Below are 22,434 nucleotides of genomic sequence, written 5' to 3' on the forward strand. Positions count from 1 at the left end.
ATCACTATTTTTATCACTTCACAGCTCTGTTTTCTATCGGTATGTGCACGCCTCTATTTCTACGATACAGCCATGCCGTTAATGTTCCTTCTTCTTCTTTCTTTCAGACAGCAGCTCAGGCGGTTTTATTTATGTGCATGAATACCGCTGGGATCTTCATTAGCTACTTATCAGACCGTGCTCAGCGCCAAGCCTTCTTAGAGACCCGGAGATGTGTAGAAGCTCGGTTGAGGCTGGAAACCGAAAACCAGAGGCAGGTAGGATAATGGAGGAAATGAAGTTGCGAATTGCAGCCATGTCAATCTGTTGCAACAAAACCAAACACATGAATTGTACATTAAAGAATGAGGTCAATATCCAGCTGAAGCCCCATCTGCACTACAAATTGAAAATGGTCTTATTCCACTTTAAACGGTAATAATGATAATAATAATAATAATAATAATAATAATAATAATAATGATAATAATAATAATAATAGTTATTATTATTATTTATACCCCGCCCATCTGGCTGAGTTTCCCTAGCCACTCTGGGTGGCTCCCAATCAAGTGTTAAAAATAGTACAGCATTAAATATTAAAAACTTCCCTGAACAGGGCTGCCTTCAGATGTCTTTTAAAGATAGGATAGCTGCTTATTTCCTTCACATCTGAAGGGAGGGTGTTCCACAGGGTGGGTGCCACTACCGAGAAGGCCCTCTGCCTGGTTCCCTGTAACCTCACGTCTTGCAATGAGGGAACCGCCAGAAGGCCCTCAGTGCTGGATCTCAGTGTCCGGGCAGAACGATGGGGGTGGAGACGCTCCTTCAGGTATACAGGACTGAGGCCAATTAGGGCTTTAAAGATCAGCACCAACACTTTGAATTGTGCTCAGAAACGTACTGGGAGCCAATGCAGATCTCTTAGAACTGGTGTTATGTGATCCCAGCAGCCACTCCCATTAACCAGTCTAGCTGCCGCATTCTGGATTAATTGCAGTTTCCGGGTCACCTTCAAAGGTAGCCCTACGTAGAGCATGTTGCAGTAGTCCAAGTGGGAGATAACTAGAGCATGCACCACTCTGGAAAGAATCCCAGAGACTGTAGTTTGTTAAGGATGCTGAAAGTTGTTCGAAGATGATCCCAACCATTCATCTCGCAGAGTTACAGTTCTCAGAATCAGTCACTCCCTCATCTCCTTTAGGTGATTTCCAGGTCTAGCCTATCACTCCTGATTTCTCAGGAATGTTCTCATTCCCTCTCCAGCAATCTCACATTTTCTGTAGGCTATATAATCAAGCCGTCCCTAAGTGGAAAAGATTGGAAGCGCAGGCAAATAAAAAATTGCTTATCCATATTTATCAAGACCTCGCATCTCTCCTTTTTAATCAGGAGCCAGCAATGGGAGCAAGCTTTAAATCAAAAGTTTGTTTCAACTCATCTGAACAAAGTCGCCAAGAATATGAAAAGTATGTTGCCGGTGTGGGAGGATAAGAAGCTGATCAGGGGCAAAACGCTCAACAATTTGCAAGCTACAGATCCTAACAGGGTTTATAGCCCACATGTTTGCCAAAGTGTTATTTTGCATGGGGCACTCAAGGATTTGACTTAGTCCACATCTTAAAGTGTGCCAACCCGATTGCATTCCTTAGACTAATACCCTAGATCTGAGCATAGGTACCCTTACATTTCTGCACTTTTCCAATTTTTGTGATACAGTTCTTAGCTCAAGAAGTGGAGCAGAATGGAGCAGATTATTACATCTGAAGGCAGCCCTGTTTAGGGAAGTTTTTAATATTTTAATGCTGTATTGTTTTTAAACACTCAGTTGGGAGCCACCCAGAGTGGCTGGGGAAATTCAGCCGGATGGACGGGGTATAAAAGGTAAAGGGACCCCTGACCATTAGGTCCAATCATGACCGACTCTGGGGTTGCGGCGCTCATCTCGCTTTACTGGCCGAGGGAGCCGGCGTACAGCATGACTAAGCCACTTCTGGTGAACCAGAGCAGTGCATGGAAACGTCGTTTACCTTCCCGCCAGAGTGGTACCTATTTATCTACTTGCACTTTGACATGCTTTCGAACTGCTAGGTTGGCAGGAGCAGGGACCGAGCAACGGGAGCTCACCCCATCGCGGGGATTCGAACCACGACCTTCTAATCGGCAAGTCCTAGGTTCTGTGGTTTAACCCACAGCACCATGGGCGGGGTATAAATAATAATAAATTACTATTACTATTATTATTAAAATGCATATTTTTGTTAAAACACATACATTTTTTTTTAAGTACATCAATAACAAAAACACAAACTAATTGCAATAAACTAATAACATTGCAATAAGTTAAAGACAGCACATGGTTGTACATTGTCACTGAAGCTATTATTCCAGATCACAAAAAACCTCCCATCTCTCTATAAAACTTTTGGGTTGATTTACATGTCTTCTCTTATAGTAGGTTAGTTTGATCATGGTCATAATGGGCCAGATCTTTCCAATCCATTCAAACTCAGTAGGAACGTGCATTTTAGGAGAAAGTGAATAAAGCACATTTTTAATGTATGACAATGAATATTTTGTGAAGAAACGGTGAAAATAATTTGAATTTTTGTGCATGTGGGGGGGGGGAATCACAGGTTGATACTTGAAACAGGATGAAATGAACTTACAGGTGCCACATGAAAAATAGACAGATCCATCCATAAATAGATAAAGCTGCCCCCCTTTCCCAAAAGACCCCAATCTGTGGAGGAATCTGAGATGATCTCCTACAGCCACTGCTCTAGGTGAAATGGTTTCAAAATGGGGAAAATAAAGGAGTTGGCTGCACTAAATTAAGTAAGAAGTGATATCGTTTTTGCTGCTGTTGTTTTCTCCAGAATCCTTTGTAATTAATGTAGGGAGTTTGATACCTCCTGAGTTGATTATTCTATTTTTTAAATGAAGGATCCTGAAGGACAATGGATTCTTGAGGAGATAGGTAATCTCTTCTGAGCATTCTTTTATATGCTTGACAGCTGCCACAACTAGTCATTGAACTGAAGACTTCTAGGTGCTGGAATATGAGACATGTCACTTGGAGCTAAAATGCAGGGCCATATAAAGCTATTTATATTCTGCCAGTCAGGCACAGAGCAGGAAGTTTTCACTTCACCCTCTCCTCACAGATAATTGAGTCTATACTTTTCTAGGCAAAGTTTGCTGAGATGAACAAAATGGATCTTAACAGATAAAATCCTTCATGTGTGAAGTGGTTTCTCTCTCTCTGGAGTCAAAAGTGATGTGTGCATAGGTTCATAAACCAGAAGGCAAGTGCCTATAGGAGAGGGCACGAAATGGATTTTGCACTTCAGAGCTGTAAGAGAGGAAAGCTGGTAAAAAGGACTGGTCACACGTATTTACTTATTATGATCTTTCCTTAAGGAGCTCAACTTCAGAGGAAGTTAATACTTTGGTGATACTTTATTATAGACTTTGTGCTTTGTGTATGTGTGTTTGTGGACTAATTTGGTTTGATTAAACACTTGTATCTCCAACCTTCTGATTGGTTTGGTTTGATTATACACTTGTATCTCCAACCTCCTGCTTGGAAATGAAGTATTGTTCTGAGAAAAAGAAAAAGAATAAAACATGAAGTATTTTGTCAGAGAGAAAAATAAAATGAAATGAATCCCAAATTAACATATAACAATTGGATATGATGTAATTATAAGATATGATAATACACAGGTATATACAGTCATACCTTGGAAGTTTAACGCCTTGCGACTCAAACATTTTGGCTCCCAAATGCCGCAAACCCAGAAGTGAGTGTTCCAGTTGCGAACGTTCTTTGGAAGCCGAATGTCCAATGGGGCTTCGACGGGTTCTGATTGGCTGCAGGAGCTTCCTGCAACCAATCAGAAGCCGCACCCTTGTTTCCAAATGTTTTGGAAGTAGAATGGACTTCCGGAATGGATTCCATTCGACTTCCAAGGTATGACTGTACAGTGGTACTTTGGGTTAAGAACTTAATTCATTCTGGAGGTCCATTCTTAACCTGAAGCACCACTTTCACTAATGGGGCCTCCCGCTGCCGCTGTGCCGCCACTGCGCAATTTCTGTTCTCATCCTGAAGCAAAGTTCTTAACCCAAGGTACTATTTCTGGGTTAGCGGAGTCTGTAACCTGAAGTGTCTGTAACCTGAAGCGTCTGTAACCCGAGGTACCACTGTATAGCAGTGTTTCCCAACCTTTTTTGGGCAAAGGCACACTTGTTTCATGAAAAAAATCTCGAGGCACACCACCATTACAGCCCCGTGACGTCAGCGCGCAGCGTCACGCCGGGAGGGACGCACGAAAGTGTAAGTTTCAATTTTTCCCCTCCCCCTTGCCTTCCTTCTGTGCCAACCGCCAAAAAGCCAAGAAAAAAGCCAAGACTTTAGGGCAGCAGGTCGACACGGAAGAAGCTCCTACCTAAGGACAGGTGCGACGGCCGTGTCCTCTTCTGCCACACTTGGCAGCCCTGCCTCACGGTCGTGACTCCCACCCTGATTTCTCCCCGCAGGTCGAGCGGCACAGGCAGCCCAATGTGTCCAGCCCAGACACAAGCCCCGCTTCCCCACTCTAGATCCTGAATGCGACCAAGTGCTCTGGACTCCCGAGCAGAGTGGGAAAGAGGACTCGCATCTGGTAGCCTCCGGGGTCCTCGCCTGCTCGAGGGATGGCATTGCAGGCAAGCTGCCGGCCGTCGCCATCGCCGCCCCCTCATGCGAGTGGACCTGCCCGGAGTGGTGGGCCGGGGGAGGCTCGCTCTCTGTGGGGATGTGGCCCGCACGCGCGGCCCCGCTTCCTCCTGCCCAGGGCTGAGCTCCTTACCCGCGATCTCAGTCTCGCGCACGCGGATCCCACTTATTCCGAAGCTCGCGCGACTAGCCGGGGCTCTCACACCGTGCCAGGGCGAGGCGGCGCGGCCCACTGACGTCATCGCGGCTCGCCGCCGCCCTCGACTTCCCTGTTCCCTCCCCTCCCTCGGGTCGCCGTGGTTACCGAGGACTGCAAGCTGCTCGGGCGAGCGTGGGGCATTAAGTGGGAGAAGGAAAATTAAAATTAAAACTCGCCCGAAGGCCGCCTCTCCGGATATCTTTCGAATTTTTTAATTTTTCCCGCGGCACACCAGGCAACGTCTCGCGGCACACTAGTGTGCCGCGGAACACCGGTTGGGAAACACTGCTGTATAGATATGTAATGGATACGGTAATTATTGAACATGAAATCATATATGATACATTATAACCGGAGCTTTCTTTTTCCAGCCGGAACTCAGTTCCATCACTTCTCTGGTGGGTTTGGCCACCTCTCAGGTGGTCGCCATTGTTGGCTGGAGTTCCACTTGGAACTGCTATTACACCTCCAGGCCCAATTTAAAGTGTTCACATTAGTGTTTAAGGACCTAAGACTGAGTGTTTTGGAGGTGGCACCAAGAGGGTTCGCTGTTGTGGTTTGCTGTCATTGTTTCACCATGAAGGAAGCATGCCAAGGACCTCTTGAGAGCCAGTATGGTGTAGTGGTTAAGAGCGGTAGACTCGTAATCTGGGGAACCAGGTTCGTGTCTCCGCTCCTCCACATGCAGCTGCTGGGTGACCTTGGGCTAGTCACACTTCTCTGAAGTCTCTCAGCCCCACTCACCTGACAGAGTGTTGTGGGGGAGGAAGGGAAAGGAGAATGTTAGCCACTTTGAGACTCCTTCGGGTAGTGATAAAGCAGGATATCAAATCCAAACTCTTCTTCTTCTGTGCCTGCCTCTCCAATCTCCTGTTGTTGTTGTTGTTGTTGTTGTTGTTGTTGTTGTTTCAGGAACGTCTGGTTCTGTCTGTGTTACCTCGATTTGTAGTCCTAGAAATGATTAATGACATGACCAACGTAGAAGACGAGCATCTTCAACACCAGTTCCACAAGATCTATATTCACCGCTATGAAAATGTCAGGTGAGAGCATGCATTCAAATTTTCTCTCTTTCTCTTAACGATCTGTTCCTCTGCTGAATGTCAGCTGGGGGCTTTTGCGTGGAGTCTTTTGATCACTTCATTCATCACGGGTTTGAAATGTTGGGAGATGTTGCTGTTCTCTCCCCACGCCCTTTTAGCAGACAAACATTTCACAGTAGCGTTTTTTCTCCCTTAATTCATCAAAGCTCCTTGGCGACTGCTCTTTCACCGCAGTATTTGCATGGACAGGCGGAGTCCCCAGATCCCGAGTGGTCCCCCCCCCCCCCGTTGTGTGGAATAACGACTCTAGACAACGTGCTATGGGATTAAATTGGCCACAACTTTATTAAATTTCAAATGTGGGTAGACCTTGGCTCAGGCATTGGGCGTTCTCCCTCCCCAGTCCCCAGCCGGGGACCTAGGGAGCTACAGGGTTATCCAGTGTGTGTGGGGGGGGAAGGGCTGGCTCTGGAGAACATATGTTCAAGCAGAGATAGCCGCCCCCGTTACGCCGCCGCCGCAGGGGAGAGCAATGACGACCTTTCGGCGTACGGTCAAAGCCTCCCTTCAGAAACCCCTTTAGCGGGGAACCCTGGTATCACCGCCGCAAAGAGGAAGATGGACTAAAGGATTCCGCCCAAGGCCTGATACCGCCAAAGTTGTGACGTTTTGCTACGGGAAAGGCGAAACCTGCCAATGCAGGGAAATTCCTTTCCGGCCCTTTAACAGCGACCTTATCGTAGCAGTGCCCGCATACCTGTGGAGAAAGGTTAACCTGCAAAACCTAAGAAGAAACGTTAACCTGCAAAAGAAGACATTAACTGAGGGTGGGTAGGGTGGGAGAAGCTCTGGAGCCAAGTGAGGATTACCAGGAAGGATCCACCCTCTATTGTGTGGGCAGGTAATCCCTCCCCCTACCTGGCCTGGTTTCCCTGGCAACGCTTCCCCCAGGTGGGATTAGACAACACACTGGGGTAGGCGGGGACCTCCAGGTATCCCACCTGAGGGAAGGCAAAGCCTATGCTGATGGGGCCACTCCAGATCCAGGGCTGCACGCGTCCACGCAAAGGGCGCCCCCCGTTTTAAGCGGGGAGCGGTCATTCTGAGTCGGCTTGCTCAAGTACATGCAAACAGGGGGTAGGAGTTTCCCTCCAACACACACACACACACACACAATGCTCCAGCTTCTCACCGCAATACACAGAGACCACCATCTCAAGTGTACTGACTTTTGAAGTACATCCCATTGGAATTAATGGGACTTTCTTCCATGTAAACATGATTAGGATTAGAGTGTAATCTTTCTGATACAGGCAGCATCTGTCGTGCTGCATAGGCAGTTCAAACAACCACCTAGGATAGCATTATTCATCACGTGGGGGGGAAACCAATCTATTCCTTCCTGGCCAGTGTCCATGTAAGAAAAGCAGCCAACATCCAAAGGGAAAAGAACAATCTTCTTGAATGAGGACCCAAAAATATCATTAGGCAGAGGGAGCCACCTGAGTCCAGCAGCAGAGGAAGGGGGCCAGGAAGAAGCAACAGGGTGTTGTGTACCTTGAAAGATGGGGGATAAATATGGTCCAGTTTGCATTTAAAGGCAAATGACTTAATTTGCATTTCCCAAAACAATATGCAAATCAAAATGCAAGAGTCAGGGATCACCATTACCAAGGTACTGAAAACCCAACAATGGTCCAAGTGTTCTGGGTGATGTCTTTCAACTAGAGCTTGCCTTGTCTCAACTGCTGATATCGATATTGATATAGATACATTGTCCATCATAGCACAGCATCTTCTTGTTTTCATTCATTAAAAGCATATGGGCTGGATCATACATACGTCCAGTAGAATGACCCTCAACTCAAAGCATGAAGTGCCCCCATTGATGTTGATGCATTGACATCAATTCATAATCTCCAGACCTTCAGCTTCATTGGAATATGCTTTGAAGGAGAAACACTTATGAGAATAAGAGCCCAACAACATCTGGAGAGCCATTGGTTCCCCAACCCTGTCATGGACACTTCTGATAGTTTTGAAGACATTGTTGAATTTCTATTTATCTAATGGAGGTTCCACCTAAAATGGAAGGTGGACTGTGGCATGTTTTTTCTGCAAAGTGTTACTGTCACTGTTGTTATCTATAAGTCAGGAGTCCTGATTTTCTTTCTTCTCTCCATTTGGTATCCAGCATTCTTTTTGCAGATGTGAAAGGGTTCACCAACCTCTCCACAACACTATCAGCCCAGGAACTAGTCCGAATGCTGAATGAACTCTTTGCCAGATTTGATCGCCTAGCACATGTGAGTCAAGAGGCTTATTTGTTTCATTTAGCACGCAAGAGTCAAGCTGCCTGTTCATTTTTGGTGCTTCAAAAACCCTGTGTGGTGCTGTGAGGGGTGGAAATTTGTTGTGTTAGATCGGATTTGTGACCCACCATGCTGTATGCAGTCTACCTGCCCTGAATTGTGGCTTGGTAGGAGCTTCACAACATCCCTGTCATTGTGGTCCCAGGTAAGCAAAACGTATGATGTCCCTGGAGGGCCATGGCTGGTAGATTGTGTTGGGTTTGGTAGTTCAGCAGTTTTTCAAGTCTATAGGAGATTCTACATAACTTAACCTTACTTATACTTGTCCTGTTGTTCTTGGCACGGCAACATTTCCTTACAAAGACAGGTGTTCGGTTCCCCTACCATTTCACAGACAGATGGATCGCTGCTAACAGATTGAGGTTGAATCCTGACAAGACAGAAGTACTGTTTTGGGGGGACAGGGGATGGGCAGGCGTGAGGGACTCCTTGGTCCTGGATGAGGTAACTGTGCCCCTGAAAGACCAGGTGCACAGCCTGGAGGTCATTTTGGACTCACAGCTGTCCATGGTGGTGCAGGTCAATTTTGTGTTCAGGGCAGATGTCTACCAGCTCCACCTGGTATGCAGGCTGAGACCCTACCTGTCTGAAAACTGTCTCGCCAGGGTGGTGCATGCTCTAGCCATCTCCCGCTTGGACTACTGCAACACGCTCTACGTGGGGCTACCTTTGAGGATGACCTGGAAACTGCAGCTAATCCAGAATGTGGCAGCTAGACTGGTGACTGGGAGTGGCCGCCAAGACCATATAACCCTGGTCCTGAAAAACCTACATTGGCTCCCAGTACATTTCTGAGCACAATTCAAAGTGTTGGTGCTAAACTTTAAAGCCTAAAACAGCCTTGGCCCAGTATACCTGAAGGAGTGTCTCCACTCCCATTGTTCAGAGCCACAATACCAGAGCCCTTAACAAAATAAGGTTCCCAGGATTCTTTGGCAGAAGCTGTGATTGTCAAAGTGAAACATCTGCACTTTAAATGTATGTTATTAGTGTTGCTAGAGCATGGGATTGTTCCCACGACTAGCACAGTTAATTCTGTCTCTTTCTTCCTGCATAGATCAGTGTGGGGTTTACATATAAGCTAAACAAGCTATAGCTTAGGGCCCCACTCTCTTGGGGGCCCCCCCAAAAATAAAGGGGAAAAACTGGTTGTACTTTGATAAAATACATATTTTGTTATGTGCAAATAGCTTTAGATACCTATTAGGTCCATAAATTACCATGTAACATATATTCAACACAAAAAACAGCGACAATTTGTTGTTGACAAAGGACAGCTGGACATATAAAGGGCCCCATTACCTTCAGTAGCTTAGGGCCTCATCAAATCTAAATCCGGCCCTGGCATAGATCTAGCGATAACATTCAGACACACACACACACACACACACACACACGACCGTTCAGGGCAGTTATCTGCATTTGCTAAAACACGCTCTTTACTGTGGAAGTGGGAAAGCATGGATATGCACAGGAAACACACACACACACACCTTCAACTTCTCCCTTGGGTGCCATCTGTATTCAGATGTATATCTATCTGTAATGTGTGATTGCGAAACTCTCCTCCCCCAACCACTCATGCCTGATATACTTCCGTGGTCCTTAGCAACAGGCATGGCTGGAGAGGGAGGAAAACAAATTGGTAGGATGCGGAGCCAAAGGAGGGAGCTCCTCAAATGTCAGAAGCTTTGCTAATGTTTTTTGTTCTGCCTGATCATAAATCTGGGGAGGTGAGGGAGAGAAGGGAACATCGCTGCTTACTGTGATAAGTTCCTTCTCTGTAGGGAGAATTGGGATCCATGAAGTACCTGTAAGGTTGTCTCCATCCATCTCACCACTGACAGGTGCTCTAGCCCCCGATTCCTGCCCACTGGGAATCTTATTCAGCCTCCCAAGTTCTGTCCTGGGCTTAGGAGATATCAGCAGGCATTGCCCACGCATGTTCAAGCTTATTGCTTCAGGACCATTAATTAAAATGAAATAGAAATAGAAATGGGTAGTAAAACTGAGATTCTAGAAATGCTGGAGTCTCACGTTACTGTCCACTTATGCTTGTGTGTCTTGGTTGCACAGAAACGTGGAATATACCAGCTCGGGTCTTAACAGTCTCGAGAAGAGCATAAGCTAAGGTCCCTCTCCCTAGTTCCTGCTGGGATTTTGCATTCTCCATCTGTTTCCAAAACCTGTTTTCCAAACTGAGATGAATAGCGAGCTCCAAACTTCTGCTAGGCACACAGCATATCGGTCTTATTTGAAGAGTGGGTGGAATTGATAGCACAGTATGAGTCTTAGAAAACACAATCCATCATTTCCCTGCCCTGGGAAGTAGGGGGGGGGGGAGAAACCTTAATGAAGTTTCTGTTTGGTGCCTTTTGGTAGATGGATATTTGAGCAGCTCATTTCTTTAGCTCTTTCTTGTGCCAATTTTTTCATGCTTTGAGTCACCATGGTGTGTTGTTTTTGTAAAGTAACTCAGAAGCTTCAGTCAAATGTTGTTCTGTGCAGAGTAGTCATAGCTCAGTGACAGAATTCTGCTTTGCACTCAGAAGGCCTTGAGTGTATATGAATCTGCTTCAGACCATCTACCCTATGTCTACCCTAGCTTTCCCGCTTGGACTACTGCAATGCGCTCTACGTGGGGCTATCTTTGAAGGTGACCCAGAAACTACAACTAATCCAGAAGTCAGCAGCTAGACTGGTGACTGGGGGCAGCCGCCGAGACCACATAACACCGGTCTTGAAAGACCTACATTGGCTCCCAGTACATATCCGAGCACAATTCAAAATGTTGGTGTTGACCTTTAAAACCCTAAACGGCCTCGGCCCAGTATATCTGAAGGAGCGTCTCCTCCCCCATCGTTCTGCTCGGACACTGAGGTCCAGCGCCGAGGGCCTTCTGGTGGTTCCCTCATTGCGAGAAGCAAAGCTACAGGGAACCAGGCAGAGGGCCTTCTTGGTAGTGGCACACACCCTGTAGAACGCCCTCCCATCAGATGTCAAAGCAATAAACAACTACCTGATATTCAGAAGACATCTTAAGGGAAGTTTTTAATGTGTGACATCTTAGTGTACTTTTGGTCTCTGTGGAAGCCGCCCAGAGTGTCTGGGGAAACCCAGCCAGATGGGTGGGGTACAAATAATAAATAATTATTATTATTATTATTATTATTATTATTATTATTCCCCCAGCCATTGGTCCCCAGATATTATTGGACTACAGCTCCCATCAGCCTTGACTATGGATGGCTTTGGATGGTGGGATTTGTATTCCAACATCATTGGGGGTCCCCTGGTTTGGGGAAGACTGGTCTACTCTAAGAGTAGTTCTCCAGTACCTCAGGTGGAAGTCAGTGCCCACTCCTTTAGTTGGAGATGCCAGGGATGGAACCTAAGATTTTTCTGCAAGCAAAGGACAGAGTTATGGCATCTAAATCTTTAATTTTCAGGTTCTCCAGTTTAAAAAACTTCAGGCAAGGCTGGTACTACCGTCTGACTGAGAGGGCTGCTTGAGGACTGGCAGTGTAAAGCAAATCCATACAATACTATGATCTCTTTTAACCAAACAGCTACTGAGTGGGGATATATCCAGAGGACATATCATGAAATTCTGCCTAACCTTTAGCTAAGTTGAGCCAAGAAGCCTCTTTAAGCTTGGCCAGACAAACTAAAGGATTTCATACCACACATACTATGGGGAGTCTCATCTCATCATTGTTTGTGCTCTAAAGCTCTCCTCCCTGCTTGCCTCCCAGAACCAGAAGAGGCGTGAAAAGGGCAGAGGAGAGGTTGGCTTCATGGAGGTGCAGTCTCCGATTCTTTGGGGAAAGCCCTGGAGAGGGGGGAACTTAGAAGGCTGTGGGGAGTCAAGGACTTTCAGTCTCGGTAACCAATCCATGGGGCAAGACCTACCAAGTCTGAGCCACTGCACTCATTAGGCCTAACACTCTGCCAAGTCTGTGCACATCATGTTCTTGCTAATAAAGAGTTTATTCCTCCTTGAATCGTGTTATTTATTGCTGGCTCGCTCTTGTCACCTGAGCAGCTTCTTCCTCCACTTCCAATACATCCTGTAGCCCTTTTCCCCGCTTCTGACTGCTCAGGCTCTTCCCCATCCACTAGCCTTGTGGGCGGCACACAATCCCATAAATAGCTGTCCCCCATCTCCTGGGTCAGCCTCCAACTCCCCTGCCACACACTCATCAGAGCCCTGATAGTCCATGACAGTGGCTTAATCTCCCTCTAACGTGTTGGCTGCAATCGCACCCATTGCAGAAATGTTCTTTGGAAAGTCAGGTGAATCTTAATACAAGCTCTCTTGATCCATGGGAAAGCAGACGGCATAGAGCAGGGGTCAGCAAGGTTTATATTGTCTGGGCCGGATCGGTTCTGTGGAAATCCCTCCGTGGGCTGGATCATACACGATTTCTGGTGCCGCGGAAGCGAGTCCCTGCACCGCGCTGCACTGGTTTAGCGTAGCACGTGAGCGGGCAACTTGGTTTGGGGGCTGGTCAAACGACCTCCGTGGGCTGCTTTCGGCCCATGGGCCTTAGGTTGCTGACCCCTGGCGTAGAGCTTGCGGCGTTATGAGAATACCAGGCTCTCAAAGCTCTTAGGCAATCTGGCTACTTTGAGCTTTTCACTGCAGAGCATGGCTATATCGAAGGATAGGTATTTCTTTGGAATGTTCATCCTGGCAAAAATATCTCAACAGTTGCATACAACCAATCCTTTGCTTGCAGTACTTTTTTTTTTTTGTGACGTCCTAGTTAGAAATGTTTATCTCCTGGCAACCTTCTGCATTGCTCTTATTCTTTCTGGCAATTTTCTTAAGCAGATGGTTTAGCATGCAGCATTTAATGAGGCATCAAGATCCAAGCCGTTGTGGCTTCCTCTAGTTTTTCAGAATATTCCCAAGAGCTCATTGTGGAACCAAGACCTGAAAATTAAGGGCCTGCCTCTTTCTTTCTTTCTTTCTTTCTTTCTTTCTTTCTTTCTTTCTTTCTTAAATCCAGTGAATCTTCCTCATCTCCCTGACCCATTTCAAGCACACATCCAGACAAACAGGCTGAAATCCACCCCGATGGTTCTGTCTGCCACAAAGGTAGAGAATCTTTTTGGCTCCACCGGCCAAATACCTATGAGGATCAGCATGCCAAATATGGCAGGTGGGCTGGGTTAAACACCTGTCAATCACTTCACGTCACAATGATGTCAGGTGCAAGGTGCTTTGAAGTCCTAGAAACACAGTATGAACTATGGGAATTGTCATTCTGTGAGGAGAATAGAGGACTCCTAACAACTCTCAGCACGCTTGAGAGTTGTTTAAAGTCCCATATTCCCCTCACAAAACTGCAATTCCCAGAGTTCCATGGGAATAGGGATTGACTGTTAAACCACTCTGGGAATTGCAGCTCTATGAGGGGAATTGTATTCTCCTAACAACTCACAGTACTGCAGTTCCCTTCTGGCATTGCACCCAGGATTCTTTGGGTGAAGCCATGACTGTTTAAAGCAGTATAGAATCATAGAATCATAGAACTGTAGAGTTGGAAGGGACCCTGGGGGTCTTGTAGTCCAACGTTTCCGAGCACAATTCAAAGTGGTGGTGGTGACTTTTAAAACCCTAAACAGCCTCGGTCCTGTATACCCGAAGGAGCATCTCCACCCCCATCGTTCAGCCCGGACACTGAGGTCCAGTGCCGAAGGCCTTCTGGCGGTTCCCTCATTGTGAGAAGTGAGATTCTAGGGAACCAGACAGAGGGCCTTCTCGGTAGTGGCACCCACCCTGTGGAATGCCCTCCCTTCAGATGTGAAGGAAATAAGCAGCTATCTTATCTTTAAAAGACATCTGAAGGCAGCCCTGTTTAGGGAAGTTTTTCATATTTAATGCTGTATTGTTTTTAACACTCGACTGGGAGTCACCCAGAGTGGCTGGGAAAACTCAGCCAGATGGGCGGGTATAAATAATAAATTATTATTATTATTATTATTATTACTATTATTATTATTATTATTATTATTATTATTACCCCCTGCAGTGCAGGAATATGCAGCTGTCCCATACGGGGATCAAACCTGCAACCTTGGCATTATCAGCACCATGCTCTAGCCAACTGCGCCATCAAGGCTGATAAATAAATGCATGATGCAGGAGGCAGGAAAGGGAAGCTATCTCAGCCGTCCTCCTGTCTTCCCAAATCTTAGGACGTGAGCATATAGGGCAGAGATGCAGAGCCTGTGTCCTTCCAGATGTTGGGTTTCAACTCCTCCATGATCACTGGCCATGCTGGTCCAATAACATATGGAGGTATTTCTGCACCCTCTCCCCCCGATCTAGGGGATGTGGTCTACCTCTGAATATACAGAGAAGGAATAACTGGCACGTGGTGCTCCAGATGTTTTTGGCCTCTGATGCAAGTCAGCCCCATGTGGCATGGCCAATGCTCAGAGATGTTGGGGATTTTAAGTCACAACATCTAGGGGGCAGACCCGCCAGAGGGCACCAGAGGAGAGTGATATCACCATAGCTGCTACCCACTGCTCAGGCTTCCAATATCTAAAAAGGTAAAGGGATCCCTGACCATTAGGTCCAGTTGTGGACGATTCTGGGGTTGCGGCGCTCATCTCACTTTATTGGCCAAGGGAGCCAGCGTACAGCTTCCAGGTCATGTGGCCAGCATGACTAAGCCGCTTCTGGCGAACCAGAGCAGCGCACGAAAATGCCGTTTACCTTCCCGCCGGAGCGGTACCTATTTATCTCCTTGCACTTTGATGTGCTTTCGAACTGCTATGTTGGCAGGAGCAGGGACCGAGCAACGGGAGCTCACCCCGTTGTGGGGATTCAAACCGCCGACCTTCTGATCAGCAAGCCCTAGGCTCTGTGGTTTAACCCACAGTGCCACCCACGTCCCTCTGACTGTAGTCTCCAGTAAATGGAAATGTCTTGCCTTGTCTTCTGATTTAGGTAATTTGGCAAGCACAGCCAAGCTTGCCTGCAGTGCTCAGATCTTTGTAGTATTTCTCTGATGCTTTTTCTTTCTTTCCAGGATGCGAGATATATATATATATATATATATATATATATATATATATATATATAAAATGAATGTTTGTCACAGATCAGAACAAAATCAAGATATTGCTTGTCCTTTACACACACAAACATCTCTTTCCCAAAAAGCTTTCAGATTTTGCTTTCCATATTTTCCACCCTGCTCATTTTTATAACCATCCTGCTCTATCACACCCAATCTCATTACTTCTAATCATTCTCCTTTTGGTTACAGGAACATCACTGCCTTAGAATTAAGATCCTAGGGGACTGCTACTACTGCGTATCCGGGCTCCCGGAACCTCGCCAAGACCATGCTCATTGTTGCGTTGAAATGGGACTCAGCATGATCAAAACAATCAGGTAATTTGTTTTCCTCCTTCTCTCATTTCTTCTGCCGCCATCACACTGTGCTTCAGTCTGTGATGTGCTGGCTCCTTGTTGCAAGACAGCAGAATAGCCTCAAAGTCTCTCATGCTGCTTTGTTGTGTTCTTTTGGGTACCAGTGAGCTGAGATTCCCTCCCCATTTTCAATGGACTATTCATCACACACACACACACACAGAGAGAGAGAGAGAGAGGACAAATTTGGCTTGATGGGGGGGGGCAGAAGTTCCTGAAATTGCTTCTTCCCCATTCCTGCTCCTGCTGCACTGGGGAAGAGACAGTGCAGCACTCGTGGTTTGCTTTTCTCCAAGCAAACAACACGCAGAAGGCAGTCTCTGGTTTGTTTCCTCCTGGTATGAGAGAGAAGCAAGGCACCCATGATATCAACAGTGTGCATCAAGACACGGGTCATTCACTTTGAAGTGTGAACCAGGCCAGTGATGTTTCCTAGATGAGGCAAACCCTCCAAGTGACGCTATTTTCCAGGGATGTCCCTGATTTGGAGAAGCTGTCCCAGTTTCTGATTTGATCCCAGAATGTCCCACTTTTCCTTAACGGTAAAGGGACCCCCTGACTGTTAGGTCCAGTCGCTGATGACTCTGGGGTTGCGGCGCTCATCTCGCTTTACTGGCCAAGGGATCCGACATACAGCTTCTGGGTCATGTGGCCAGCATGACTAAGCCACTTCTGGCGAACCAGAGCAGCGCACGGAAATGCCATTTACCTTCCTGCCAGAGCGGTACCTGTTTATCTGTTGAGGCATCTTAGCCAGAACCTGTTAAATATAGCAGAGCATATGCAGACAGTCCAGAATCAGTCCGTTGCAGGCAGGATGATGCAGAAACAAGACACTGCTACTAGTAACTTGGTTACTTATAGGTTTATTATTTACAGCAGAATCACAAGTTACTATATACAGGATACAGACACGGATCTTAACTCTCTCACAGAACAAACTCCAATGACCTCTCAAACCACACACTGACCAACCAACTAACCAACCAAGCAGGAAGGTCATGAGTCATCATGCCTATGTGGAGACCTCGACCAATAGCAGAGTTATATCGAAGGTTCCATATCTCTAGGCAGAATATCTCTTCGGCCAACTCCTTAATTGCTTCTGTGGGAAGCTGCATCAGATAGCAAAATCCCAACATTATCTACTTGCACTTTGACGCGCTTTCGAACTGCTAGGTTGGCAGGAGCTGGGACCGAGCAATGGGAGCTCACCCTGTCGCAGGGATTTGAACCACCGACCTTCTGATTGGCAAGCCCTAGGCTCTGTTGTTTATACCACAGCGCCACCCACGCTGTCCCTATTTCCATCAGAGAAATGTTGCTCGGTCCCTGCTCCTGCCAACCTAGCAGTTCGAAAGCACGTCAAAGTGCAAGTAGATAAATAGGTACCGCTCCGGCGGGAAGGTAAACGCCGTTTCCATGCACTGCTCTCGTTCGCCAGAAGCACCTTAGTCATGCTGGCCACATGACCCAGAAGCTGTACGCTGGCTCCCTCAGCCAATAAAGTGAGATGAGCGCCGCAACCCCAGAGTCGGTCACGACTGGACCTAATGGTCAGGGGTCCCTTTACCTTTGCCTTATGGAGTTATCCGACCCCAGAGCCTTCTGAAGGAAGTCCTGTATAGAGAAGTTTTTAAAAAATGTTCCATGTTTTATTATGTTTTTTCTATATGTTGGAAGCTGCCCAGAGTGGCTGGGGCAACCTAGTAAGATGGGTGGGGTATTAATAGTAAAATCATCATTAGGGAATGGGACGTCCCTGTTTCCATTGGAGAAATGTTGGAGGTTATAGGTGAGGGACTCAGCAGGTATCACTTAAGCATGGCAGGTTCAGATGCAAAGAGTTGATCCTCCAGGTATTTGTACCCTAAGAAATTTGAGACTCATTAGTAGGGTCACGGGAGACAAGTGGAGCTGTTTATTCTATGTCTGCTCTTCTCCCAGGTAAGCAGGGATTTCCCCCATGGAAAGCAATGTGATTTCCATAGCTGTGGTTCAACGCTAACAAGGCCTTGCTTTGACACTTCATGTTGTTGTTTAGTCGTTTAGTCGTGTCCGACTCTTCATGACCCCATGGATCAGAGCACGCCAGGCACTCCTGTCTTCCACAGCCTTCCGCAACCTGTGATTACTCTGATCAAATCCAGAGCACACACATGTTGTTGTTGTTTAGTCGTTTAGTCGTGTCCAACTCTTTGTGACCCCTGTCTTCCATTGCCACCCGCAGTTTGGTCAGACTCATGCTGGTAGCTTTGAGAACACTGTCCAACCATCTCGTCCTCTGTCGTCCCCTTCTCCTTGTGCCTTCCATCTTTCCCAACATCAGGGTCTTTTCCAGGGAGTCTTCTCTTCTCATGAGGTGGCCAAAGTATTGGAGACACTTGATGAACTTACCGTATTTTTCGTCCCATAGTACGCTCCGTCCCATAGGACGCACCTAGATTTGGGGGGGGGGATTCCTTTATTTCCCTCCCAAAACCAGGTTGGGGAAACTGAACCAGGTCGAGGAACAGCGGGATGGCGGCGCTGCGCCTCCCTGCTGTCCCCCGAGCTTGTGGGGCTGGCCAATGCCTGCCTGGCACGTGGGGCGCTCTGCTTCAGTGCGCCCTGCCCGCTGGGCGGCAGTGTGGGGAGCCCTGCGGGGAACTCATGCAGGGCTCCCCACGCTGCAGATGTCTGCCCGGTGCGAGGGGCGCTCTGCTTCAGGGCGTCTTTCACGCCGGGCGGCAGGCTGCTATCCGCAGCGTGGGGAGCCCTGCGGGGAACTCCCACAGGGCTGCCTAGGCTGCGGATGTGTTCCCGAAGCCTGGAGAGCAAGAGGGGTCGGTGCGCACCGACCCCTCTCACTCTCCAAACTTCAGCGAAAGGCTGCATTCGCCCCATAGGACGCACCCAGATTTTTGGAGGGGAAAAAGTGTGTCCTATACGGCGAAAAATACGGTACCCAAATAACAGAAAGATGGAGGATGCTTTGAGACTAGTTGCCACAACTTCATAGTTGGAGAAAGGCTCTTTCCACATGCTCTTCTTCATTGCTACTTAACACGTTTCAGGGCTAGGCCTTGATCTACAAAACAGCTTTCTGGAGCTCACCTCATATTCTCACAACCACATTTTTATCCTCCTGCCTCTATTATTTATGATTAGAAGTTTGCAAAAAAATAATAATTCCAGCAAGTAATATTATGAAAATGTTTTTTTAAAAAGTAGAAACTTTTGTACAAAGCTGTTAATTGCTTGAAACAGGAGGTAAGTTGAGGGAACTTCTTAATTAAACCAATTGTGGGTGCTATAATAAATATCCCTGCTCTGGTTTCTATGGGGAAAAGTTCAGCAAGCTTAATGGAGCTTGTAGCTTTTTCCATCCAAATATCCTCCATCAGTCTTTTTTCTTTTCTTTTATGCTCCTGTTTAATAGCAGTAATGTGTGTACCACCAGACCGTGCAATGCAATTAAGTGTTCCTGTGATAATCCACGTTGCAGAGTTATTTTACTGCTGCTTATATTTTCCGCTAATAGTGTAAGGTGTTAATTGTATGAACCTAGCAAAAAAAGGTGTGTAATTTAAAGTCCCCTTTACTGCCATCAGATATACACTTCAGTTTTAATTCTGTCCCATACTACAACACACACACACACACACACACACACACACTGCTGTCAGTTCCATGACCAGCACAGGCACAGTCATTTAGGGTATCAAGGATTCTTTTCCTCATTGTTATGACTGAAACACAGGTGCAAGGGCAGTTGAAGTCACCCATACCACATTTGGTAATTCCTCAAGGGAATTAATTCCAGGACTGAGGAGCAATCATCACCCTTGGAATCCTGGCTTAGCACATAAATGGCCTTCAGAGAGCATCCCATGTCATGATGGAAAATGGCTATTCGATCTTTCAGATAAATTTTAAGTTAACTTTCTTTTTCAGGTATGTTAGGTCAAGAACGAAGCACGATGTCGACATGCGGATTGGAATACACTCTGGATCCGTGCTGTGTGGCGTGTTGGGTCTACGAAAGTGGCAGTTTGATGTCTGGTCCTGGGATGTTGATATTGCAAACAAACTCGAGTCAGGTGGAATCCCTGGGTAAGTGTCTGCTTGCATTAGTCTACAATCTAGGGCTGGAGCAATTTGTTTTGAGTCATGTATCCTTAGAGCATCATGGCATAAATGCCACCATTTTGAATTCTGCTCAGTCATATCCACGTGGAATCAAGATGGCTGCCTCTGTTATATCCATTGGATAGAAACAAAATGGTATTGGGCTTGTTTGTCTGCTTACTGCCTGAACTGGTGCCACCACTGTCACTGAGGGCCAGCAATGTGGGCAGGCAGATGTCTCCAAAGGCAGTGCCTAAGATAGCCTGACAGCCCAACATGTATAGCTTTAAAAGTGAAAAGGACATAGAACACAGTCATTGTTGTTAGTAGCCATTAAAAGCCTTGTCCACGTAGAATTTATCTAACCCTCTGTGCTGGTCCCGGGGGGAGGTTACCGTGAGGCGTGCTCAGAGTCCGGTCCTGGGTCGAGGGTCTGGAGACTGTCCACCAAGGGCAAAGCGGGGTCCAAAGCGAGGAGCCAGGCAAGGTCAGGAACTCTGGAAGAACAGGTCTGGGTGCTGGCAGAAACAGGTTTCCAACGACGTTGCTCTCGCAACCTGGGACCGGGCTGACTGGCCTTTATCTTCTCTGAGGCCAGGGGTGGTCCCAGCCCACAGGTGACCCGCCTCTCCTGGCCTTAAGGTGAGCACTCCTCCTGGGAGAAACCAGTTCCCTCCGCCTCTCTGCCCTGAGCCTCTGCAGCTCAGGAGAGGCTGGAGGGTTACTGGACCCAGGGGGAGGCTCACCTTCCCCTGACAGGGCTGGGAGAGGCGCACCTGCAGGCAATGGGTCCTCAATCACCTCCGGAGCCAGAGTGGATTCATCTGGTGTCTGCTCCTGAGGATCCGGCACAGGTGCAGGCGCTTCAGATTCAAGGCCCTGCCCCGGCTCAGCCGGCCCTGGAGGCGAGGGCTCCTGTACAGGCTGGGATTCCTCCGGTTCAGCCTCTGAATCAGATTCCCAGGCCATCACACCCTCTTTTAAAGCCATCCAAGTTGTTGGCCATCACTGTCTACCACGGGAGCATGTTCCATAGTTTAACTTTGTCCCTGACCATTTGCCATGCCGGCTGGGACTGAATGGAGCCCAACAACTTTTGGAGGGCTCCACACTGGCTCCACCTGCTATATTTCCTTAGATAAACTTGCTTGCTTCTTTTGTTTTTGTTTTTTTGTATATATATTTTTACTAGTTTTTTAACATATCATTTTCAACAGTAATTAAACATACTTTTACATCTTATTCAAATTTTTGACTTCCATGAATTCTGTCTGAAAATTTACCAATCTAATCTCTCATTATGCTTTTCTTATCTTCCCTATTACATTTCAAACTCATAACCAATATCTCTATCTTTTTCTACTTTGTAACACTTCGTATATTTCTCCTTACAAAACTTCTTGTAGTCCTACTAGCGTAATTTGTTGATTACAGTTGCTCTTCAAATAATTCATATACTTCTTCCAATCTTCTGTAAATCTCTGGTCCCGCAGGTTTCAAATCCTTCCTGTCATTTTGTCCAATTCTGCATAGCCCATAAATTTCGTCTAACATTCTTCTTTCGTCGGAATTTCTTCTTGTTTCCATTTCTGGGCTAACAGCACCCTTGCCGCAGTTGTTGCATATAAAAACAATTTAACGTCTTGCCTATTAATGTCCTGACCTATAATACCAAGTAAAAAATGCTTCTGGTTTTTTTAAAAATGTATATTTCAAATGTATGCTTGCTTCTTTTATCATCTGCCAACATAATGACATGGCGCTTTGCAAAACATGCCCTGCAGGCGATCTTAACACTAATATGAGGTTGTGGGTTGCTAACATGTATTTCTGATAACCTTTACATTGCTGCATCTAAGGTGAGATGTGCACAGTTTCTTTCCACCCATCTGCCCAGTTGTTTCTTCATCCAAAGTGGCTGCACTAACTGCTGGGTACAAATGTTGTTTCTACCTGACATGGCCTATTTTTCAACACATTCCGAGAAGCACAGCTTGTTCCTTTGACAGGGTAAGGCAATTGCCGTTTCTCAACGGTGACGTTGACAGCTTGCAAGAGGGAGGGAAACCTACCAGTCAAGTCCTCGTCCTCCAAGCCCATATATCAGCTACTTATCGGCCAATTTTGACTGGTATGTTTCCTCTACTTGCATGAAACAGAGATGCTCTAGGAACACGGGGAGCACATTCTTTGCTCCTGGAAAGTCATGGCTTCTGGTCCCACCTGTATTGAGGAACAAAATCAGAAGCAGAGCCCACTCAACCTGCACATCAGTTGCCCACAACCATTATTGCCCTCCCTTTCTCCTGTTCCCCACACTCACACAAAAGACTAGTGAAGGTTGGTGCCCTAAGGCAAATGGGGCACTTCTCTACAAACCTCATCTGTACTCAGTGACCCTGACTTGCCTATCTTCTGACATACCATCAATCCAGGAGGTGGCTATGACTATCAGCTTCCTTCTCCATAATCTCATTATTGCTGAAGTTGGCATGTTAGAATTCCTGCTCCATGATTGCAGTCATGGGATTTTTGTATATCACATGACGGTA

At 46.7% G+C, this 22,434-nt stretch overlaps 1 protein-coding gene across 2 annotated transcripts in view; it reads left to right on the plus strand.

The window, feature by feature from the left end:
* ADCY8 (adenylate cyclase 8) overlaps positions 1 to 22,434 on the plus strand; it is a 127,348-nt gene that overhangs the window by 45,694 nt on the left and 59,220 nt on the right. For both annotated transcript variants that reach the window (XM_081874004.1, XM_081874005.1), the window contains exons 2-6: positions 108 to 257; positions 5,814 to 5,944; positions 8,139 to 8,250; positions 15,606 to 15,733; positions 19,709 to 19,867. In XM_081874004.1, coding sequence (XP_081730130.1) covers positions 108 to 257; positions 5,814 to 5,944; positions 8,139 to 8,250; positions 15,606 to 15,733; positions 19,709 to 19,867 — 680 coding nt within the window. The remainder of the gene's footprint in view (positions 1 to 107; positions 258 to 5,813; positions 5,945 to 8,138; positions 8,251 to 15,605; positions 15,734 to 19,708; positions 19,868 to 22,434) is intronic.

This window comes from Podarcis erhardii (assembly GCF_964252035.2).
Source record: "Podarcis erhardii genome assembly, chromosome: 8".
Taxonomy (NCBI): Eukaryota; Metazoa; Chordata; class Lepidosauria; order Squamata; family Lacertidae; genus Podarcis; species Podarcis erhardii.